The following is a 21,885-nucleotide window of genomic DNA, read 5'->3' on the forward strand; positions in this document are numbered from 1 at the left end:
GGCTTTGCTTCTGGGAGGGCGTTACTCAGCATGTCACGTGACAGGGACATTATCTTTTCACCATTTAAAAAGTAAATAAAATATTTTACTACAACTCTAGACAAACATGAAATGTATTTATGTTTTCCATAAATATGAATATATGTATTAAATTTAATTATATTACTATATACGTGTATTAAAAAAAAGCATTTTTTTAGTAGTAGTTAATAGAAATATGAACCCTTTCAGACTCTAGATTATGAATATAAATATTATAATATTTTTTTCCCATGTCATGTGACCCACTGAGTTACTTTATTTGGACTCTTTTAATGAGACAAAATCATATCAGATACTATTGGTCATTTTGTTTTCTTTTTTGTAGGGGGGCGTGAAAGATGAAGATGAAGATACAGATGAAGGTTGAGTACATTAGAACAATATAAACAAGGAGAATTTAGATGGATTCATGTAAGGTAAATAAATAATAATAATTAATTATACATAAAAACAACAACAACTGTAAATTAGGCATTTTATAAATGAGCATACCGGAGCATATATGAGAGAGAGAAAAGGAATTATATAACTTAAAATAACAAATAAACAAACATTAACAAGGCTTATTTTCCCTTGCAGTTCTGGGCGTGGAGGTGTTGTTTAGTGAATCCACCACTAGATGTCACACTTTCTTTTAAAAAAATAGTAGAGAGAGAAAGAGTAAGAGAGATAGGGAGGAGAGGTGGAAACATCTTGATTATTATGCAGTCAGTGTAAAAGTGCTCTCTCTCTCTCTCCCTCTCTCTCTCTCTCTCTCTCCCTCTCTCTCTCTCTCTCTCTCTCTCACACACACTCACACACACACACACACACAGCCTCAGTTCAGTGTGGAAGAGGCAGGTAGTCTCTCCTCCTCTGTGTCTGGTCTGGTCTGGTCTTGTGGATGTTCAGCGGATGTTCCTGCACAGTCTTCTTCTTCTTCTTCTCCTTGTTCACACCGCGGTGAGGCTGGACGGATAAACCCACCATGGCGCAGGAACCGGAGGGAGACAACCGGCTCCTGCAGGACGTGCTGGTGAGACCCGGGAACGAGTCGTGCGCTGACTGCGGCAATCCAGGTAAGCAGCGGGATGTTCCAGCTCTCAGCTCTGGTGGTTCTGGTGGTGGACACAGTGCACGTTTCCTGCTGCTGCTGCTGCTGCTGTTACTGTAGTATTATTCATGCATTCTCATGGGCACAAGGTGGGAATTCGAGTCTGCCAAACCCCAACAGGTCTGAGGTGAATCTGGTCCAGATGTGATGACACGACACCCACCTGGAAACAGGCTGTCCCTGTAGGTGAACTGAGGCCTAATGGAAACAGACTGGACTCTGGACTGGAGTCTGAGCCATAAACACATAAAACAATGTCTGTGTGAGGAGGAAACACAAAGACATCCACAGTGACTGTCTGTCTGTGATATGTGGTTTTTCCATGGCCGATGCAGATTTCATAGAAATTCGGGTCAGCCAGTCGATGCTGATTTTTATATCGGCTGATTATAACAGTTAAATATAAAATGGTACACAAAGTAGATAGATAGATCAATAAAACATTTAACAACATCTATAAACACCAGACATTTGCATATTTGCTTAACTTTAACATACAGTTGTTGAAGGATTCAGTCTGTCTCTGTAATCTGCATTTTCTGTCTTCACTGCACTTCTATAATTTAAATAAATGTGTAAATTAAGAGCACATTAGTGCTAGTACCTGTTACCTGGTGCTTTTTTTAGTACCTGCTCTGGCAAGGTTCCAAGCGAGCTGAGCCGATACTAAAATGTGACGTCGACAGGCTGCCGGTGACTGATTGGTCAGAGTCGTCACTGGAAGAGTCTTGTGACGTCCGACACAAGAATTAAACAATGCCGAATTGTAGATCAGTTATAAAGACTTAAAAAAACCTGGAAACATGTGTAGAAAAATGTATAAAATCTCAATATTTAACAGAGAAGTCTGGCGTATTTAGCGACAGCACTGCCGATAACCGGCGATCGTGAGCTGAATCACAACCCGTTCAGCCGTATTTCAGTTCAGTGACTGTCATGATGACTCCGGTCGTGCAGGAAGTACTGAACTCATCTCTTTTAATAGGCTGATTCTAATGATTCAGTTACTCTGAAAACAACTGCTTTGCTCGTCACTAGTTTGTGGTCGCGTATAAAACGGCGTCACAGCAGTTTTATGCAGCCGTGTTATGACGACCCCGTCCAAGCTGAGGAGGTTCTACAGTCTACAGGAAAATGACGTGCCCGATACCAAACTGTGTGGAGTCGAGCCGAGCCGAGTCATGCTAAATATTGAAGTTCTGGTGCAGAATCTCTATTCTCTCCAAGAACTTCCCACAACACTGAGGTCGTTGATTTGACCTCGTTAAATCAGTGTTACGTTGTGTTTTGATTAAGGTCGTTTTCTCACCTGTAGTAATAGTAGTAGTAGTCCGCTAGACTCGGTACGATTGGGGTTGCGACAGTCAGCTGGTCTGTTTGCTTTCACACTACACTTTAGTGAAACAGACCGACGCGTTGTAGTCCGCCTCCTGCATTTGGTTCGATGTTTTTATCCCTTGTATTCCTTCTTTCTCTCTTTCGCTACCCTTTCTCCCCCTCACTGAAAGAGCAGTAAACCAGTGAGTGGCCATGCAGGCTCCAGTACAGGCTGCTCGCCCAGTGCTTGGACCTGAGCCTGGCCAGGAGGCCTGTTCCTTGGCCCTGGTTACTGCTCCTCTGAGGACTGGCTGTGGAGGAGCAGTGTTTGGAGCCAGCAGAGTGTTTCGTGAAAACAGATAGCTTTGTCTGAGATGTGAACACTTTACAGAGGTTGTGTTATCTTGTTGAGAAGTGTCTCCCTTTAGTGTTTCAGCTTCACCACAGACTCACATTCTGTCCACATTCCCTTAAATAACGCCTTACCATCGACTACATTTACATGACATGAGGAAAAACTTGTGTTCTTGTGTTGGTCTGACTTAAAATTGGACTTTTAATTATATATAAGCATGTTAGCCTGACTGAAAAGGGACTAGGAAAATTGGACACTCTAAATTGAGCTTTTGTGAGTGTGAGAGTGGATGGTTGTTTGTCTCTATGTGGCCCTGTGATGGACTGGTGACCTGTCCAGGGTGTACCCTGCCTTTCACCCTCAGGTAGAGGATAAAGCGGTAGACGATGGATGGAGGGATTGATGAATCCCTCCAAGTCGGACTAACATACCCAAATACAGCTTGGAGTCCAATTACTACTGCATGCATACATTCAGTCCAAGGTGCGCTTTTTATGTTACCGAGGTCCGGACCCCCAGGCTTTGACCAGCAAATAACAGAAGAAGCCGGTACACGGAAGAAGGAGAAGACTGCAGAGAAAGCCATTGCAAAGTCCAGGCTGGTACACGATTGCCGCGTTTCCATCAAGGTTTGATTCAGTACAGTGCATTTCCATCAGAAGTCGTACCAACATTACCAGCTCGTGCCATTCCATTTTTTGGCACTCTTCCCTAGGGAGTAAAATGTATGGTAAGGCCAACGTGGAGCTAGATTGGCTTCTACCACGACAGTCAGCTGATTGGGCGATCTGGATGTCCTCCATTGTTGTTTGTTGTGTCGTGGTCAATGTCGTCATACGTTGTCTCGCTGACACAGCCATGTGGCACAGCCCACAGACACACTGTTCTCAGAGCTTAACCATACCAAAACGAACCATACCATGATGGAAACTCAGCATTTATTTGGACTGCTGAGGAGACTCCGTTTATGATTATTTTAAAGTACATGGATGATCGGAAGACATGGAATGGAACTCATGCCAGCGAAAGTTGTCTTAGATTGTGAAGACATACTGCAGGTCAACCAGAGAAGTCCAAATACTAATAAGCCCAAAGTGAGTGTATTGCCCCCAAGTGTAGCAGAGGCAGACAACAACAGTCGCCCAGTTAAAGAGCTACAATTGTATCTTGACTTATCTGTAAGTGGAAATGGACTGTGGGCGGAAAGGTCAGTTTTGTCGGTTGGTACCAAAATGAAACTTCTCAACATTTATTGGAACTGTTGGGATGGATTGGCGTGAAAATTGGTAAAGCTTCTGACAGACAACCAGAGAGCCCATGACTTTAGTTTTAAAATACAAGCATCTGAATGTATCCTCATCCATCTCAGCTGTTCATTTAGAGCAAATTAGCAAATAGATTGTTAACATGCCAATCCATGCAAATGCCATTGCTGTGCTATCTTTAGCATTAGCTACTTTATAAACTAAGGCAATATGGTCAGACTGGAGGCAAATCAGATTTTTTTTCCGGCAGGCAGACTGTCTGCAGTGTTGTGTAGGATTTGTGTGAGACATAACGACTGTTATGACTCACAAGACCATTTGAAATCCAATTTGTGCAGCCGCGACATTCAGACTGAGACGCAGCTATAGAAATCTGATTTGAGATTTTTGGAAAAATATCTAATTTCAAGTTTATTTTTTATCATCCAGACTTTGAAAACTAATCTGGATAAACCTGGACAACCCCATATTTGTATTATGTCTCTAAACTGATCTACATCGATCCACTGTGCTTCAAGAAAACAATGCCTCAGAAAATGACCGTGCCCACATTGCTCATCTCTCCAGCCAGGTCAATCGGTGTTGGCGTTGTAAATGGTGCAGAAAGTACACCGGCATCAATTTGTCCTATTTAATTTGGCCACATGTCTCACAGGCTGTTCTTCTCCTCCTCCTCCTCCTCCTCCTCCTCCTTTTGCTTTCTGCATTTTAAAAACAGGAAGCATTTGATTGCTGTCCACGGTGGTGGATCAGTGCTCACACAGTCGACGTTTCACATTGTGTTTGTGGCGTTTTATTTACAGGGAATTAACCATTATAATTACAAAGCTCCACCACTGTTGTGGAAGTGTTCCATCCCAACACGTTCCCCATTTAAACTATTTAAACTGTGTGCTGGGCTGAATGCCACCCGGGATGATAATGATTGAGTTAAAGACATAGAAACAAGCCGGAGTGGGGTTATTTCTTTCCCTATGTGACGGTACACTGAGCCCTCACAGATCTGTGCCCAGTGTGCTGCAAATAAGCACCAGATTTGTCATCATCATTAGCCCGCGTGTACGGATCGTCTCAGGAACCCTGCTGCTTTGTTTGGAGCACAGACTGTATTTAAAGATGGAGGACGTCTCCACTTCCTGCTGTACAACAGTGAAGCCCGCTGCCATCTTGCACTTAATTGACATAATTTGGACCCAGTGTCTGCACAGTAGTATTTGTAACTTGATCTTTCTGATTTTCTTGATCTGCAAACTGGATAGGGTACGACTGACATAAAGTTTCAGAAGTGAGTTCTCCTGCTCGAAAGACTTTGACCTTCAGCAGTTTGACCCGGATAAATGTTTCTGGCCCCGCCTGTGCCTGTGCTGCTGCTGTAAACACACAAACGCTCCCTCAGTCGGGGCTGATAGTATTGGTTGTTGAAGAAGGATGCAGCATATAATTAATGTCACATCGTTTCTGTACCCAGAGACAAACATCGGCAGAAGTTACACACTGCAGCTTTATTGTTATACCGTGGTATCAATGTTAGCTCTGTTGTTTACACATGTGCAGTGATTGGATGGACAGATGTTCAGGGTTATGCAGCTGTGAAAAGCACATCTGGGATATCATGTGATACTCCTGCCTGCAGGGTGTCAAGAGGCAGGTTTTTGCCCGGTGACTGATTCAGATCCCAAATGCTTCACTGTCTCCTGTTTTTTTTTTATTACTCAACAAGTGGCTTCCCCCTTGAGCAAGGCACTACAAACAGCATGGTGGCAGCTGTACCATTGTAACTCCATTTGGATTCCATGTTTGTTTTCACGCTCATTTCACGCTCACCATCTCCCTACCCACCTGCTCCCGAATCAGGAATTCCCAGACTCATAATTCATATCTCATAATGGTCGTGGTATGAATTATGGATGCTGGCACGGCGGCTCCAGCCGAGACACGGCAGGCTCTTATCTCACTGGCTTTTTTCTTCCCGGGAAAAGGAATAGGTTTCATTACCGCACAAAGTAGCCACAAATCACCTCAACGCAGCAAAAGAAAACAAACAACATGACTGATTGTGAGACAAGGTTACTCAGGAGGATGAGAGAAGAAGACTGAGTAGACTGATGAGGGATATTTGTCTTTCGCTTCACATCAAGAAGGTTCCTGTTTCAGCTCCAGGCCCTCTCTTTGCAGGGTTTTCTTCAGGTGCTCTACCATTGATGTCAGACTGAAATTATTGTTAATTATTGTTTTCTTAATGTCATGTAAACACATTATTCCGACTAACATTAGTCGGACTGACCTACCTGGATAATAAAATTCATAGTGCGATTACTCCTTCATGTATACGCATAGTTGGACTGGAGTTGGATTGAAATTGGACTGGAGTCAGACTTGCTGCTCTGTAAATGCACCAACATTTCCTTGTACAGTGACCTTGGGTTTCGTTAAAGGCATTTTAGAAATCAAAGTTATGATTATTATCATGATTAAAATGTCTTGATATAGCTTCAGTTATAATCATCGCCTTTCTCAGTTTAAAATATTACCATTAGCATTCTGTTAAAAGTGTAAAAGTGTATCTAAACACGTTGTACTACTTTTCACATGCACAGAAATTCTACAGTAGCCTTAATTTTTGGATTTTGCGTTGTGTTTAATGACCCTTTAGAGACTGCAGGTGAACAGGGACTGGCTTTCAACACAGAGCAAGAGCTGGGGATTTTATGCCACAAACATCACTTTGTTTTTTACATTTTTACCCCTGAAAATTGGACACACTGGACGCACGTATACTCAGACTCCTCCTGGTACATTACATCATGTGAAACCCTTTCTCTGTCCATGAACCTGTCGGTAACCACAGTTTATCACATCATCAGCGGTGACCTGGTCGTCCTCCCTCACCCTGTTTATCTTCCCATCACAGATACCACATCCATTAACTGGACAGAAACCCTCGCGAGCACACAGAGTGACTTCACAGCGTGTGCACTCTTTTCCTGCTTCATCATTCTTACTCTGGCCTTCTATACCTTTGCTCTTTTCTCACTCTATCTCCTCTCTGCTGGTGCACTCAGATGAGACCACAGAGCTTATATAGTGGGGTTTCTCTGTAGCTCAGCAGCGTTGTGGCTCTGCCCTTCGCTGAGGACACACCAACGAGTAATTCCCTCCAGAGCGAAGCCTCAGCACTCTGAAGGTGTTTGTCAAACAGCAGAAGACAGCTGGAACTCTGATGAGACACAAGGTTTTTGGAGCTCACTCGTGGCTTTCATGACTATTTTTTAATGAATGCGTTTCCTGCTGCAACTGCAGTTGTTTCCTTTCACTCTGGCTGTTTTCGCACCTGATAGTCCGCTAGACTCAAGGTTCAATGGGGGGTTAATGACCATAATTAACAAAATGGACTGCTGTACATGCTGGATTGAAGAAGACCTGAAACTGGTGATAAGGACTGTAAACTCTGCAGGAAATTGTGTACTAACGTTATACAGTAACAAACGAGGCTAATTTTCTTATAGTTTTACATAAAGATCATTGTAGTCGCCCCCTGATGGCCATTCAGTAGAATACAGGTTTTGCAGATCAGGAGACAAAGACTTTTTATGTCCAGTCTATGGAAAATATTGTAAAAGCTGGATCATGTGACCACACCACTACAGACAAGTGGATGGGACAGAAGTAACAAAAATGTGTGAGCTTCGCATCAACTGAAATGATGCTTTAGTCAAAAATCCATATGAAAAGCAGCTTTTCTTGTATAAATGAAGAAAAACTTGATAGTTTTCTTCACAATATTTTAGAGAAATGGGGCCAAGCTTTCGAGACAAGTGTGACTGCTGCTCTAGAAATAAAACTGTGCTGCTCCCTGACGGCTTTGCCTGAGACATGAGAGCGTCCACAACCTCACTGTTTAGTCATTACCCTCCACCGTGACACGGCCACTGACAGATTGATGCTGATGTGTGTCTATGTCCAGACATACAAATGAACTCTGCAGGCAGGCATAGGGGCTGCTTTTGTACGAAAGCCCCCCTGTCCCTCATTTGTCCTGCATCTGGCTCGCAGCAGAGCCACAGGCAGTGCTTTCTTCGACCATGTGTGTTTGAATCAACAGCGCTGTTGTTGTGTCGTCGCCCAACAACAAGCCCCATAACCGCACTTTTCCCCTAAACAATTCCCCGGAGACGAACAAACAGCAGTCACAGCACGTTGGGAGTTTTCCATCTCCTGTTCTCCATGACTGTGCAACTGTTATTCACCGTAAATTCCGTCTATGAACATCGTCAGTGTGCAGTGCATTTTGAAGTGGGGTGGGTCCAAATATCGATGTGGTGATGTATCGTCGTCCTTCCTCATGCAATACAATAATCCTTACACTATCGATATTTTAGACAATGAATTAAAGTAAACAGTCCCTGCCAGTTTTTCTCCAAGGCGCTGCTACTTCAGGTCTCCTGACGGTGGCGCTGCTCAAACGAATAAGGGAAACTTGGGCGGAGTTACCTGGCCGAAGAAGAGGGGGTTCACAGCGGGTGGAGAAAGCTACGTTAAGAGATGCTCCATCCATGTTCAACACTTAGATTTTATGCACTTTGCTCTCTATGTTGTGAATAAATCCTGCATGTTTCACGTTAACGTTTCGCTTTCTTCAGTAAGACTGATATCGCGATGTATCGCTATATGATTGTCTTATGACAAATGAATTGTTGTATCGGGATATTATTGGTATTGTGGACCATGTATCGCGTATCGTAAAATACCGTGAGGTACTCTTTAGGACTTTTTCTGGCATAAACACTGAACGAGTAGTTCAATTAGGACCAAAACCTGGTTATGGCTATGATTTAGGTGAGAGATAACGTTTTGTTGAGGCTGTCCAAATGAATGGAAGCCAATGGCGCGTGTCCTCAGAAGAATAGCTGTGCAAACCTGTGTGTGTGTGTGTGTGTGGCTAGTCAGTCATGAGACCACTGTAATCTCCAGTACCGTCTCTCAGTAAGGCCTGACTCATACAGCGATGACCTCACCGCTAAGTGGCTGGTTGTAGGTTTTGGTGTCACAATGGTCGTTTGTATGTGAGAAAGAAAAAAAAAAAAGAGAGAATCCGTTTGATCTGTTCGTGATAAAGTGCCATATCCAGGAGGGCTTAACAATTAATTGTCTCACTCCGTTCCATTTGTCACACAAGCGGCAGACCCACAGGGAGCTGCAGTACAGCCATGAGTGTGTGGAAGACCCGAGAGACTCATATAAGGGCTGCAGTGGAGAGAAGAGGGCAAAAAACATACTATTCTTATGTGTCTTTGTTCTCTTGAGGTTGGAGAAAGAATAGATGGAGGTGCCACAGAGCCTGACATACTGTAGGATCAGTAGGGGGTAGAAGCGTGAGGAGGTGGTGGAGGTTGAGTAGAGGTAGGACAGATGGATGTCCCTGAAAACTAAAAAAAATGTTGATTTTTTTTTCCCTGTGGTTTTGTGGACCAGTGAAAAAGCACACAGTTCCTAGTAAAGTCACCAGTCCATGATATAGTTCCAGAGGTAGAAAGGTGCCTTTGATCGTTTCTCTGAGAACAGTTTCACATTTGGCACAAATGTCCACTTAACAGAGCACCTGCTTAGATTTGGGTGGCCAGTGGTCAAAGATAAACGTGGCTTGTCCTCTTTAACATTTCTTCTGAGTCAACATGAGTCTGGGAAAGACTGTTGGTCAGCAGAGGCATGAAACCGCCGCATTAGTCATTCTAACTTCCGTTCAAAGCATAAATTAATACATTTGCATACAAACGTGAGGGATCATGCAGTTTGTGTGCTTGTGTGATGATGTTATCACAGTGCACTTAGGAGTCTGGTGATAGAACTAGCCTAATAACTATCTAATGTTTCCTGTCACTAAGCTGAACGGGACTTCCTTAAAATGTTATTTAGCTGCTCTGCTCTCCGTCTTCATCAGTGTGGACACACTCAAACAGAAACCCTTGTAATATTTGCCTGATTTACTTGGCCCTTATTACCCTGTGGCAGCAGCGGCATCAGCACTTTCAGAATTTATAGCCTGAACCTGGAGCTGCTCTTCTGTCTTTTATGTCAACACCTTTCTCTCTTCCCATCTTTTAACTCTCCTCCGTCTCTTTACTGCTTTGCCCACTTTTATGTCCTCTCATCTTCTGTCCTCCCCCCGCTTCTCTTCCTCCTGCAGAGCCAGACTGGGCATCGCTGACTTTGGGCGTGTTTGTTTGCCAGGCCTGCTCGCTCCTTCACCGGAGCATCCCCCACATCACCCGAGTAAAGTCTGTCCAGGACACGTGGGATGCTGGCGAGGTGGAGGTAAGGCAGTAATGGCAAACATACAGCATTATTGCAGACACCCAAGTGAATATGAATATGTGTACGCCATATTTAGAATATGTTAGCCACTTTATCTCCCCAGTTAGACACCGTTTGACTGGAAATTAGAAGGTTTTGTTGCTCTACTAAAATCAGTGATTTTAAAATGTGTTATTAAGTGATTCTGGTGTTTGACATCCTTCTTCCAGGTTGACCTAAGTAGCACAAACTAACCGTGTGCCTGCAAACTAAAAATGCTGTTTGTCAGGTGGCTTAAATCTGATGTTTCTGCAGTCCATAAAAATGCCCTCACTCACTAAAAGCTATCTTTCTGGAAGAGGAAGTAACAACTGTGGCCCTGTCAAGAAGATAAACTAGGAGACGAAACAATTTAGAAAGCCGTACTTTGACAAAGGGACAAAAGGATATGACTTTTAGAGATGAACGAGGTGAAGTTACACGGGGCAATCAGGGCATTGGAGGAAGTTCACTTCAGCAGAATAAAGGAAGCTGTTCTACAGTTATTGTTTACAGAAACTGATATAAATCAGTTATTGTGAACAATAGATGATCAATATTTCAACCTCAAACTGGTTGAAAAACTCAGGAGCACTGACCTTCACCTGACCCTGACCTCCAACCTCCCTTTGGAAGGAGAGCATTTCCTCCCTAGAAATCAATAACGTATAATTCCATTAGCAAGACTGTTTTTACTTTTCTCTTGGGTGTAAAAACATAAGAACCCGAGCCGTAGCAACTTTCAGAAATATGTCAGCAGGAAAATCTGTAAAACACAGAAGTGCATATTTTTTCATTAGGTAGAGTTGGTTAAAGTCTATGAGGTGTGAAGTTGTCCTTTGAAAAGTATCATGTCAGCCCCTGAAACACCACCTCTGGAGGACAAAGAGGACTTTGCGGCAGGAGGTGCCGATGTAAATCATGAGGAAATCGGAATCCCCAATTTTTATTTAGCCATTTTCTAGGTCACTCTCCACGGCTCAGAAACAGTCCCCGGTCTTTTGCTGTGATGATAATGATATAATGTTCACGTCCGAGGTGTCGGGTGCATCGTACTGTATTTTGGTGACAGAGGTGTCACATTTTCAGTTTTTGTGTTTTGGTTTGCTGCAATTTGACCTTCACAGCGTAAAACCCCACAAAGCAGCATATCCATTCCAGGGACTGAGAACTGAGCAGTTCAACCTGCTCAGTTGGGCATCAGATGAAACACAGTGTTATTCCCTAAGTAAATATATCATTCATCAGTTTATAACTTTGGATTTTTCCTTGAAATGTCATTGCTGTGATTATTTTGACTGTTTTAATTTAATGTGTATATATTTTAACTATATTTCTTTAGTAAAAATACTGCAACTGTATTATTATTTTTTGTAAAAAGTTATCTGGCTTCCCATTCACTGCTGAGCATCTGGATTTCAGCAAGAAAGAGACAACGACAGATTGTACATTTGAGAATGAACAGTGTATAGATTACCACGTTGTTGTCTTGTCTCCTCTTTCAGTTAATGGCTGCTATGGGAAACAATGCAGCCAAGGCCAAATATGAGCAGAAGGTTCCTGCTTTCTACTACAGACCAACACACAGTGATTGCAAGTAAGTACAACCCTGCGTTCTTCAACAACACAATCCTTACATGGCTTTATGAAGCAGAAAATCCTTACTTAGTAGTAGTCACTTGTATTGTGATACCAGCATGACTGAAATGTCACGGTGTGTGTCATTGTGTACTATAACCTTTAATTAACAAAATACCAAACGTGTTTTTCTACGTTCACTTTATATTTTGACTTTTGTTCTGTAAATAACAAGGACAAGGAGTGGTTTGTTCTGTGTGTGTCCCAGTTGGTTGCTATTTTGCTAACGAGCGCTAGCTAGCTAGCTAACTGGCTGCTTACACATTTGTACATTATGTGGAAGTGTGTCTGTGTATAAGTATAATTTAGCAAAATGTCAAGCATGTTTTATGGATTTACTTTTTTCTTTTAAAAAAACAACAACACTTTTTCTGTTTCTAAAAAGCAGGACTGGTTATGGATGTATCTTTTCTGGTTGCTACATTGCTAACAGGAGCTAGCTGACTAAGCAGTTTTAACATTTAACTGGTAGACAGGATATTCACTACCTATATCTGCAAAGTCATTATAGATATGTCTAATTCTTGTTGTAGATATCTACAGCATCGTTATGACTAGTCACAATTAAATTACCCTCACTTTATATTGTGCTTTTTAAGAAAATTTGAATGGAGTTTCAGAAAGCTGTTGTTTGACGTTGTAGATATCTCGACGTTGAATTGTGACGAGTCATAACGGAATTACACATATCTGAAACTGTCGTTTTGACTAGTAAGAATGGATATCTGTAATGGTAATTCCAGATAGTCCGCTGTCAGCAGTGAAATAACAATCAATCAATTATTAATCGACTACAAAATGAGTTAGTGATTAATTTAGTAGTCGGTTAATAATTGATTAATTGTTGTTTTACTGCTGAATTTGTTTTTTGTTTTGGAATTGGAATATTTTCAAATTTCTTTGCAGAAAGAAGAAACCATTTAGACTGACGGACAAAACAAGACATTTGAAAACATCACCATTTTCTGATATTTTAAGGACCAAACGACAATTAATCGAGTAATATTAAGTAACATTAATTGATTATGAAAAGAACAGTTGCAGACCTAATAAACAGTTACGTTAAAACTCCCTGTGTCTGTGGCTACGCCATGATGCCAGAATGTTGTCCCCCTCTCTCCGTCCCCCGAGACCCAGAGCTCAGTGTTTAAGATCCAGAGTTCCTCAAAAGTGTCTTTGGAAAGAACTGATCTGCTCAAATTTAAACATTTTGCTGTCTTTTTATGTGGAAAGAACATCTGAAGCCAATAAACGAGAAGAGTAGTGAGCGAAAAGGATGAAAGAGGTGTGGAGCCTGCGGGGAGAATGGAAAGGTTGGAAGGGATCGAGGAGGAAACAGTGAGACAGGCTGTTGGCATGGTGATGTGCTGAGTGTGGCCATTTGTTTCCTCACACTGAGATTTGTGTTTATATGCAGAAAAGTGCGTGGAGCGAAGGCAGAGATCTGCAAGTGCTGTTTCATTGTGTTTAAGGTTGGGTCACAATCATCAGCGTGGACGTGCTATATCTGCTTTATGACCTGTTATTTACATTTTATTGCTTTTCTGTGTCATAAAAAGAGTGTTTTATTAAACTTACCGAGGTTTGTGTGCATGCGTGTGGACAGGTGCAGTTGTCTGGTGTGTATCTGACATGTAAGTTTGTGTGTGTGTTTTCCATCTTGTCTCCAGGCTGTTGAGAGAGCAGTGGATCAGAGCCAAGTATGAAAGGAACGAGTTTGAGTTCATCGAGAAACAGGAGCCTTATTCTGCAGGTTTGTGCAAACTTGTTTTATTCTACTTGTGAGGACAGTTGTATTCCATCCCCACAGGTGACTCCAGCCCTGAACACGCTGATATTATATTACTGTCATTCAGAACGGGTATGCTTTTATCTATATTTGTTTCCTTGTTCCTTGAGTCAGTCTCAAAAAGTTGGACTTTTTTTTACCCCGTCACTGGCCCCTTGTGACCAGACAAGACACTGAGTGGCCCCCAGGTCATTTGAGTTTGAGACCCCTGCATTCGATAGATGAAAAGACAGCATCCATATTTATTCATCTAAAACACAAAAATCAAAACACTTTGTGCCTTGTCTCGTTTTATCACTAAAAACTAAAGCATTTAAACTAAAACCATCGTGAAAGCACTGTTCTGTTTTCATTTCAGTCTGTTCATTCATTCATATTCATGTTGTGAATATTGTGATGGTGTTACCTTGTCGTGACCCCGGTGTCCTCTTACCGAAAAAAGTAACTTCCTCGTCCTGCACACGTTTTTGTTTATAGCACGTATGATGGACGGCCTGTTAGCAGTTTACAGATGGACCACAGATGTGCGTGGATTCATGGCCCACTGGAGTTTTTCTGTCCAGCGTAGAGCAAAAAGTGTTTTATTGTCGCGGCAGACATGTGCGGTTTCCACCCTTCCATTAGTGGAACCTTGAAAACTCATTGCACCAGCCAGCGTGTCACTGGCTGATGCCAGTAACAGGAATTCAATTACCCTGAAACATTAATTTTCATCTGTCATCTCATAAGTGGTTATGCATTTGCATTTAAGGGCATAAAAGCAGGTTTTAAGCCTCGACACTGACAGAAAGTGCCATTTAAGTGTGTGTGTGTGTGTGTGTGTGTGTGTGTGTGTGTCTTCAGTATACATTTCACATCTTGTTGAAGATGAGGATATTCTGACTGGATCACAGTGACCTCACCCGTTTATTGTTACAGTGGACACACACACACACAAACTTGTTTTTAGATATTAGTGAGGACACATGATTGACATAATGCATTCTCTAGCCCCCTTTCCCTTACCTTAACTATCACAAATAACCTTAACCTAATTCTAACCCTGAAAAATCCCCACCAAGATAGGCTTTTACATGTTTTAGACCTCACAAAGATGCAGTATAAATGAAGTACACACACACACACACACACATGTGTGTGTATGTACAGTAACCTCAAAAAGCAGCCAGTGTCGACATTGATCACTTGTGCAAACGATAAAGCGGAAAGAGGAAGGAAAAAGAGATCGAGGGGAAGGAGGCGAGGTTGGGGGAAACAATCGATGGATGAGGTAATGCTAGTGTAGGTAAATGTTTCACGTCAGAATGTCACAGCCACAGCATTTGTAGTGAGGACTCTAAGACATAACGCATTTTCCTGCATAGCCCCTTATCCTAAACTTCACCAACACCCAAATCCAACCCTAAAACCAAGCCTTAACCCTTAAAAAAGGCCCCTTTCAGAACGGACAGAACGTGAGGACCTAGTCAAAATGTCCTCACTCTGCCAAAACTGTCCTCACTCCCTACAGTTTTTTTGGTCCTCACAAAAGATCCCCATACAAGAAACTCACTCAAGAGACTCTTGAGTGTTTCAGCATGTGTAGAATGACTCATTGTTTTGTTGTCACTGTTGCATCAACCTGGAAATGCAGGTGAAGGGACAGTGAACGTGTCATGATGACCGTGCACATTTCAAATGAATCTTGGCGCGTCTCTCACGTCCACACAGATGGCTAATCTCTGCTGGACGTGAGGGCCGATGTGATATTTTGGAAAGTTACAGAAATGTTTGGGCCGAGAGTGTAAATCCACCCTGAAATCACCCATTGGTTTGTGAACTCCTGTTTTTAAGCTCGGTGTGTCGTGTTGTTGTTGTTTTTTAAACCCGAACCAGCTGTCTCACTGTGTTCTCACTCAAACACATGCTGTATTTGACTCTAAATGGAGCCATTATTTACTAAATGGACACCGTGTTGTATTGATGAAGACAGTATGGATGAAATTAGGTCATTCAGAACTCCCAACAACAACAGACGAACAAAATCCAAAATTTAACTTATATGGGTATTTATTTTAAATCAAAAAATGTCATAACTAGGGTTGCAAAATTATATAAATAGTATATTGTAGCATAATCTTGGCTAAAACATTCAGATTTGATGAAAATAGAGTTGAATATCATCGCTATTCCTACATCACATGCACAGATCATTTATATATATTATATTTTGATCTGTCTAATTATCTGTGTATTGCATTGCATATTCCAAAGAATTCCAGTTAATTCTCATAAATTCCCTTGGAAAGTTTCCAATTTGGAATATTTCCAAAATTCCTGAAATAAAGTTCCCATGGAAAGTTTCTGGAAATGTGCCGTCTCTCGCATAATCGATTATCAAAATAGTTGACGATTAATTTAGTGATCGATTAATAATCGAATCATCAAGAAAAACATGGATTAATATTGTTGTTTTTTTTCTTAAGCGTTTTATTCAACATTTTCTGTCAATTCTCATAGATTCCCGTGGAAATTTCGGAATATTTAAATGTATTTTTCCACCCCTTTGCAACCCAAGCCACACCTTGTAAACCTCAAGGTTTCGGAAACTTTCCACTTAAAATATTGTGAATACAGAATAAACTTCCTCTTCTACATAAACTATATAAACATCCTCACATTATCTCTTATTACACCCACCTTCGTTCATTTTCATTTCAGGGATTGTAGTTAATTTGACCGTTACCAATCATGACATAACACTCAGCAGAATGTTAAATAGCTAGAATGTAAAATAATCACTTTTCGAAGTGTCAGTTGATTTCCAAAGAGCATCAGGTCCAGATTTGAGAGGAAAACATGCATTAGTGCCACTCTAAATGGAGCAGCATATCATTAAGAGGGGGGGAAAGGATGTTCATTGGTACAGAGACAGCAGAATCTCTCTCTTTGTGCTGTCTCATGCTGCGTTCTCTGCCTCACCCCCTCTTGTCCTCCCTTGTGCTGTGTTTTCTCACTCACACACTGTTCTCCATTTTCTTCTCCCTTCTTCTATGTGAGATTTCAAAAAATGATCAGTGAACCAGCTCAGGGACAACGCCTCGTCATTCCTGTGTTTGCGATTCGATCTTCTCATCCATCCATGCACATTTTTCTCCCCCCTTGTCTCTCTACCCAGGGTACCGAGAGGGGTTTCTATGGAAACGAGGGCGAGACAACGGTCAGTTCCTCAGCCGAAAGTTCATCCTGTCGGAAAGGGAGGGAGCGCTGAAGTACTTCAACAAGCAGGACGTAAGCAACGAGCTGCTGTTAACACAACACTGTGTTTACTGTGGCGCGATATTAACGTCCATTAATGTCCACGTCTGCCTCCATCAAGGCCAGAGATCCCAAGGCGCTGATGAAAATCGAGACCCTGAATGCAACCTTCCAGCCGGCCAAGATCGGAAACCCGTGCGGCCTGCAGATCACCTACCTGAAAGACAACAGCACAAGGAACATCTTCGTCTACCACAGTGACGCTAAGGTGCACTCATCGACCTATCTTATAAGACTCTGGACATGTTTCCTGCTTTATTAAACACACACACACACAAAAAAATTTCTCCTTTGAGACTTAAAGAGCTGCGCCCTCTGCTGGCTGAGCTGCGTCACTGTCGTGAGTTCACTGGGTTCGCTGTCACTCTCTTGTCTGTGCTGGAGTTTATCGACAGGGGCTGCAGCACAGAGGCTCCTCGCGACACCTTCACTGGATGATTCACCTGGACTGACACCGTGGTTGGTCGATGATTGATTGATTTTTTCACTTGTTCATTTACTTTACAGGAGATGGTCGACTGGTTCAACGCGATCAGAGCAGCCAGGTTCCACTACCTGCAGGTGGCTTTTCCGGGAGCAAGTGACGAGGAGGTGAGTCACAGAATACACACACACACACACACACACACTGACACTGATCCTACTCTATAGTTAGAGCTGCAACTAACGATTACTTTCATAGTTGATTTGTTTGTTCGTGTGTCGTCCATAAAATGTCAGAAAATGTTGAACAACTTTTTTTTTGTATTTTTAGTGACTTCCTTATCTGATGCTTTTAAGTCAGTGACTTAGACTTTTATGGTTTTATTGCTATATACTTTTATGGTTTGATGTATTTATATGTTGTTAATCCAGTGTGAGTTATGGAATATTTGAATTTCCCCCTGATGGATGAATAAAAATGAAAGGAAGGACGAGGATTGGTGTTTCCAAAAACCTGGAAATGATGAAGTTTTGTTTTGCCCACAAACCAAAAGTCTTCAGTTTTAATGATTTCTTTGTCAAATGGAGCAATAAAACCGGAAAATATTCACATTTAAGAAGCTGGGAAATCAGAAATCTGGTTTTATAAATTAAATTAAATTAAATTAAATTAAATTAAATTAAATTAAATTAAATTAAATTAAATTAAATTAAATTAAAAAGCTGCATGATCGATAGTATTTTATTTCATTATTGCTTAATAATTGAATAATCGTTGCAGCCCTGCATGGATGACATACAGAAGTATAACAACAAGTAGTATTATTGCATTTAAAAGCATAAAAGCACATTTAAGCCTCGACACTGATAGAAAGTGCCATTTAAGTGTACAGTATTATTTGATACTTCATGTGTATTCTTATTCATTGGGATTTTCTTGTGTCTCAGCTGGTGCCCAAACTGACCAGAAACTTTATGAAGGAAGGATTTATGGAGAAAACAGGCCCCAAGGTTTGTGCTGTGGATTGAAGTCACTGGATCTGTTGCTTTACACTGACATCACCTCAGTTAATAAAACCCCGCGGATCGAAATGACAAAACTCTATCTTATATCACAATGAAGTGGAAAAGAAACACTTAAATTGTAATTGACTGTTTTCTCCACTCTGCCACAGCACACAGAAGGTTTTAAAAAGAGGTGGTTCACCATGGACGACAGGAGACTCATGTATTTTAAAGACCCACTGGTAAGAGGAAGCTGCTTTTGCACATCTTAAGTGTCCGCAGGTCCGTCCTCTCATCCCTGTGTCCCTCGTCCAGGACGCTTACGCCCGCGGTGAGGTCTTCATCGGCAGTAAGGAGAACAGCTACACCGTCCTGTCCGGCTTGCCCCCGTCCACCCAGGGCTACCACTGGAACCACGGCATCACCATCGTCACACCGGACAGGAAGTTTCTGTTCGCCTGCGAGACGGAGGCCGAGCAACGGGAATGGATATCGGCTTTTCAGCGCGTCATCAATCGACCAATGAGACCACAGGAATATGCTGGTACGAGAAAATGTGTTTTCCTTATAAAAGATATTATATATTATATATTATTATATTGATGTTTGCTGCTTTACTTTACCCTAAGACGAGCCTTTTCCAACAGGAAACTTTAAGTTTGTGTTAAAACGCTCACTCGCTGCATCAAAGTCAAAAGTTGTCCATTTTGCATCACAGCACACAGGAAGTTATTGATGATCAGGTTCATTGCCAGGTGAAGTTTACACAACACTAGGTCAGTGGTGCACATAAAGTTCAATTTAATTGTCTTTTATTATTAGATTTTATTCTATTTTTAGGTTTGCATTTGTATGTAAGGTGACCTTGAGTGGCAGAAAGGCACCGACAAATAAAATATAAGGAGAATACAATGGGAAAGAGTTAGAGAAGAGTGATTTATGACAGAGTGGATCAAGAGAATGTTATTTAACCCTTATGTGTCTTCCTATATTAATTTTATATCGCATATATTTCACGAAATAGACTGTTTTTATATTATTTTTGTTCATAAAACGAGCCAAGCGCAATTCACAAATTCAATCAAATTTTTTTTTTAAATGCAGTACTTTTTACTCAGGTGTGATTAAAAAAAATCTAATAATTTTAATCAGATTGCCAACAGGTTGTGCTGAAAAAATCGATATAATAAGATAATAAGACATGTAGTGTAAAAAAAAGTGTCCTAAATGCTCAGTTTTCTAAGGTTTAAAACAGATGTCAGTTCAACATGGGACCTGGTGCAAGTAGTGTAATATAAAAAGTACAATCTGTCACACAGAGAGTAACAGATGTAACAGATTAAGAAGGCATAATCTGCAGTTTATGGGGTCAGTGGTGACAGAGGAGAGTTCTCTCAGACTGTGCTGTTTGAAATCCTCTTGTTTCGATTTTCCCTAGTCAACAGAAAATAATCAAACGAGGCAGCAGTAGACGAACAGCTCCCAAAAACACAGATATTTCTCTTTGGAGTTTGGTGCGGGAGAGTGACGGGGTTTACAAAACTTCCCTTTCTTGCCAGAAAAGGCTGTCGAACGATGAGATAAAGTGGCAAACGTTGTTGCCTCCGTTATCCTCGTGTCCTCATTGACCTCCTCTCTTCGCAGTGGAGGCTCATTTCAAACACAAGCCCTGAACGCCCGCAGGAACTCGCAGGGAAATCCCACACAGTCCAGTCTCCAGTCCGATCAGAGCCGCAGACCACGGCGGGACGAGGTGGGGGTGGGGGGGGGGGGTCGATGGACGCATGGACACTTTGAGAAGATGAGGACAAACAAGAAGACGAGACAGAGAGACTCCAGTCGTATCTATATGCTGGAAACACTGAAGGGACTCTGTGACTGAAACACGCGTGTTCTGAGGCTAAAGAATAGGTGATGTCATCCCTATTGCACCTACCGGCCTTGTGCTATACATTATCTCGCCGACCCCCCCCCCCCCTCTCTCCTGGCCCCTGTGTGGCCCCTCCCCCCCTCCCTGGATTCCCGTTTTGTGAATGGTGCATTCTCCCTGTAATCTAATGTAATTATGTAATCTAGAGTCATTTCACTGGTTGTTCCACAGAGACGACGCATTGTTAATTTATTGAATGTACAGTTTTGATGACAGTGGCTTTTCATGTGGGATTGTGAACTGTGTGTGTGTGTGTGTGTGTGTGTCCTGAGGACGCTGTGAGGTCGCTGACGCCCTGTTCAAAACCTGAATCTACAAAGTGCAGTTAACAACAAATATGCATAAAAAAAAACAAACAACACACACACCACGCAAACTCTCAGTGATCGCCGTCGCTGTGCTGTCCATGTAGCCAGACGACAGGGTTCCTTTGACAAAACCTCGGCGTGATAGCTCTCCTCTCTTTTATTTATTGGTACTGTTGAAACATGCCGAGTCACGTGGACGTCGTCGCCACCGCTGCTTTAAAGGATTGTAACGTGAGTTAGGATTGTGTTATTTATATACGACACGTGTCGACCGACCTGTTGGGTGATTTGATTTTCTTTTTTTTGCATCTTGTTTTGAGGACACGTCGTTGTCGTGTCGATCCAGTGAGTCACAGTGATAGTTGGATTCATTTAAAAAAAAAAAAAAAATCAATACAGACGAGTCTGAAATCGAGCACCAGTGTCTTGAGTCGTGTAACGTTTCATTAGTGTCGTGTTCTGTGTCTTCAGCAATCAATATTGGTCACTGAGACCACCATGTCAAACTGGTTATAAGATGACTTAATGGATGTGTTTAAAGCTTTTCTTTATAGGGACAACATGAACGCCGTGGAGCGCAGACACCCTACGCCTCACTTCCTGACCATGGATTTGTACAAATGCACACAAACAACAAACAATAGAACGTACAAAACTAGTACATGTCTGAGTTTAATGTCAGCCTTGTGTGTTTTTGGCTAAGATTAAGGGAATTGGGTAACCGTACGGTTGCTGGTTCAAATCCCTGTAAGGGTCAAGGGCTGGGTTGCCCATGAGCAAGGCACCTGATCCCTGTTGCTACCCATTGCTATTCACTACTGGTGTGGGTTAAATGCAGAGGTTGAATTCACTGTCACTAATTTTGGTGTGTGTAAAAATGACTCACTCTAATTTTCAGCACCAGCGCCGGCTGTAGAAGATGAATGGATGGACTTTGATGAGCAACGTTACCAAAAAATAAATAAAAAAAAACAAACCTGAATCTTGCTCTAACACACACTAAATATTACTGTAAACGCAGCAATTTAATATTAGAAATTTTCTTTTCAGAGAGTCCACAATACAGGCAGCTCTAGGTTAAAAGTGCAGCTAT

The 21,885-nt window shown here is 41.9% G+C and overlaps 1 protein-coding gene across 1 annotated transcript; it reads left to right on the forward strand.

Moving 5' to 3' along the window:
* The first annotated feature begins 836 nt into the window (after window positions 1–836).
* LOC131448747 (arf-GAP with dual PH domain-containing protein 1-like) lies at window positions 837–21,207 on the forward strand. Its single transcript, XM_058621477.1, has 11 exons — window positions 837–1,100; window positions 10,257–10,384; window positions 11,908–11,999; window positions 13,711–13,793; window positions 16,987–17,099; window positions 17,188–17,334; window positions 17,634–17,717; window positions 18,498–18,560; window positions 18,725–18,796; window positions 18,870–19,098; window positions 20,199–21,207. The coding sequence occupies exons 1-11, from the start codon at window positions 1,010–1,012 to the stop codon at window positions 20,225–20,227; spliced, it is 1,131 nt and encodes a 376-aa protein (XP_058477460.1). The 5' UTR covers window positions 837–1,009; the 3' UTR covers window positions 20,228–21,207.
* Window positions 21,208–21,885: the final 678 nt, after the last annotated feature.

This window comes from Solea solea, chromosome 21 (assembly GCF_958295425.1).
Source record: "Solea solea chromosome 21, fSolSol10.1, whole genome shotgun sequence".
NCBI lineage: Eukaryota > Metazoa > Chordata > Actinopteri > Pleuronectiformes > Soleidae > Solea > Solea solea.

Coding starts and splice junctions, on each gene's coding strand:
- LOC131448747 (XM_058621477.1), top strand. CDS start 1,010: ATGGCGCAGGAACCGGAGGGAGACAACCGGCTCCTGCAGGACGTGCTG. Junction 10,385..11,907: donor GGGATGCTGGCGAGGTGGAG/GTAAGGCAGTAA, acceptor CTCCTCTTTCAG/TTAATGGCTGCTATGGGAAA. Junction 17,100..17,187: donor AGTACTTCAACAAGCAGGAC/GTAAGCAACGAG, acceptor GCCTCCATCAAG/GCCAGAGATCCCAAGGCGCT.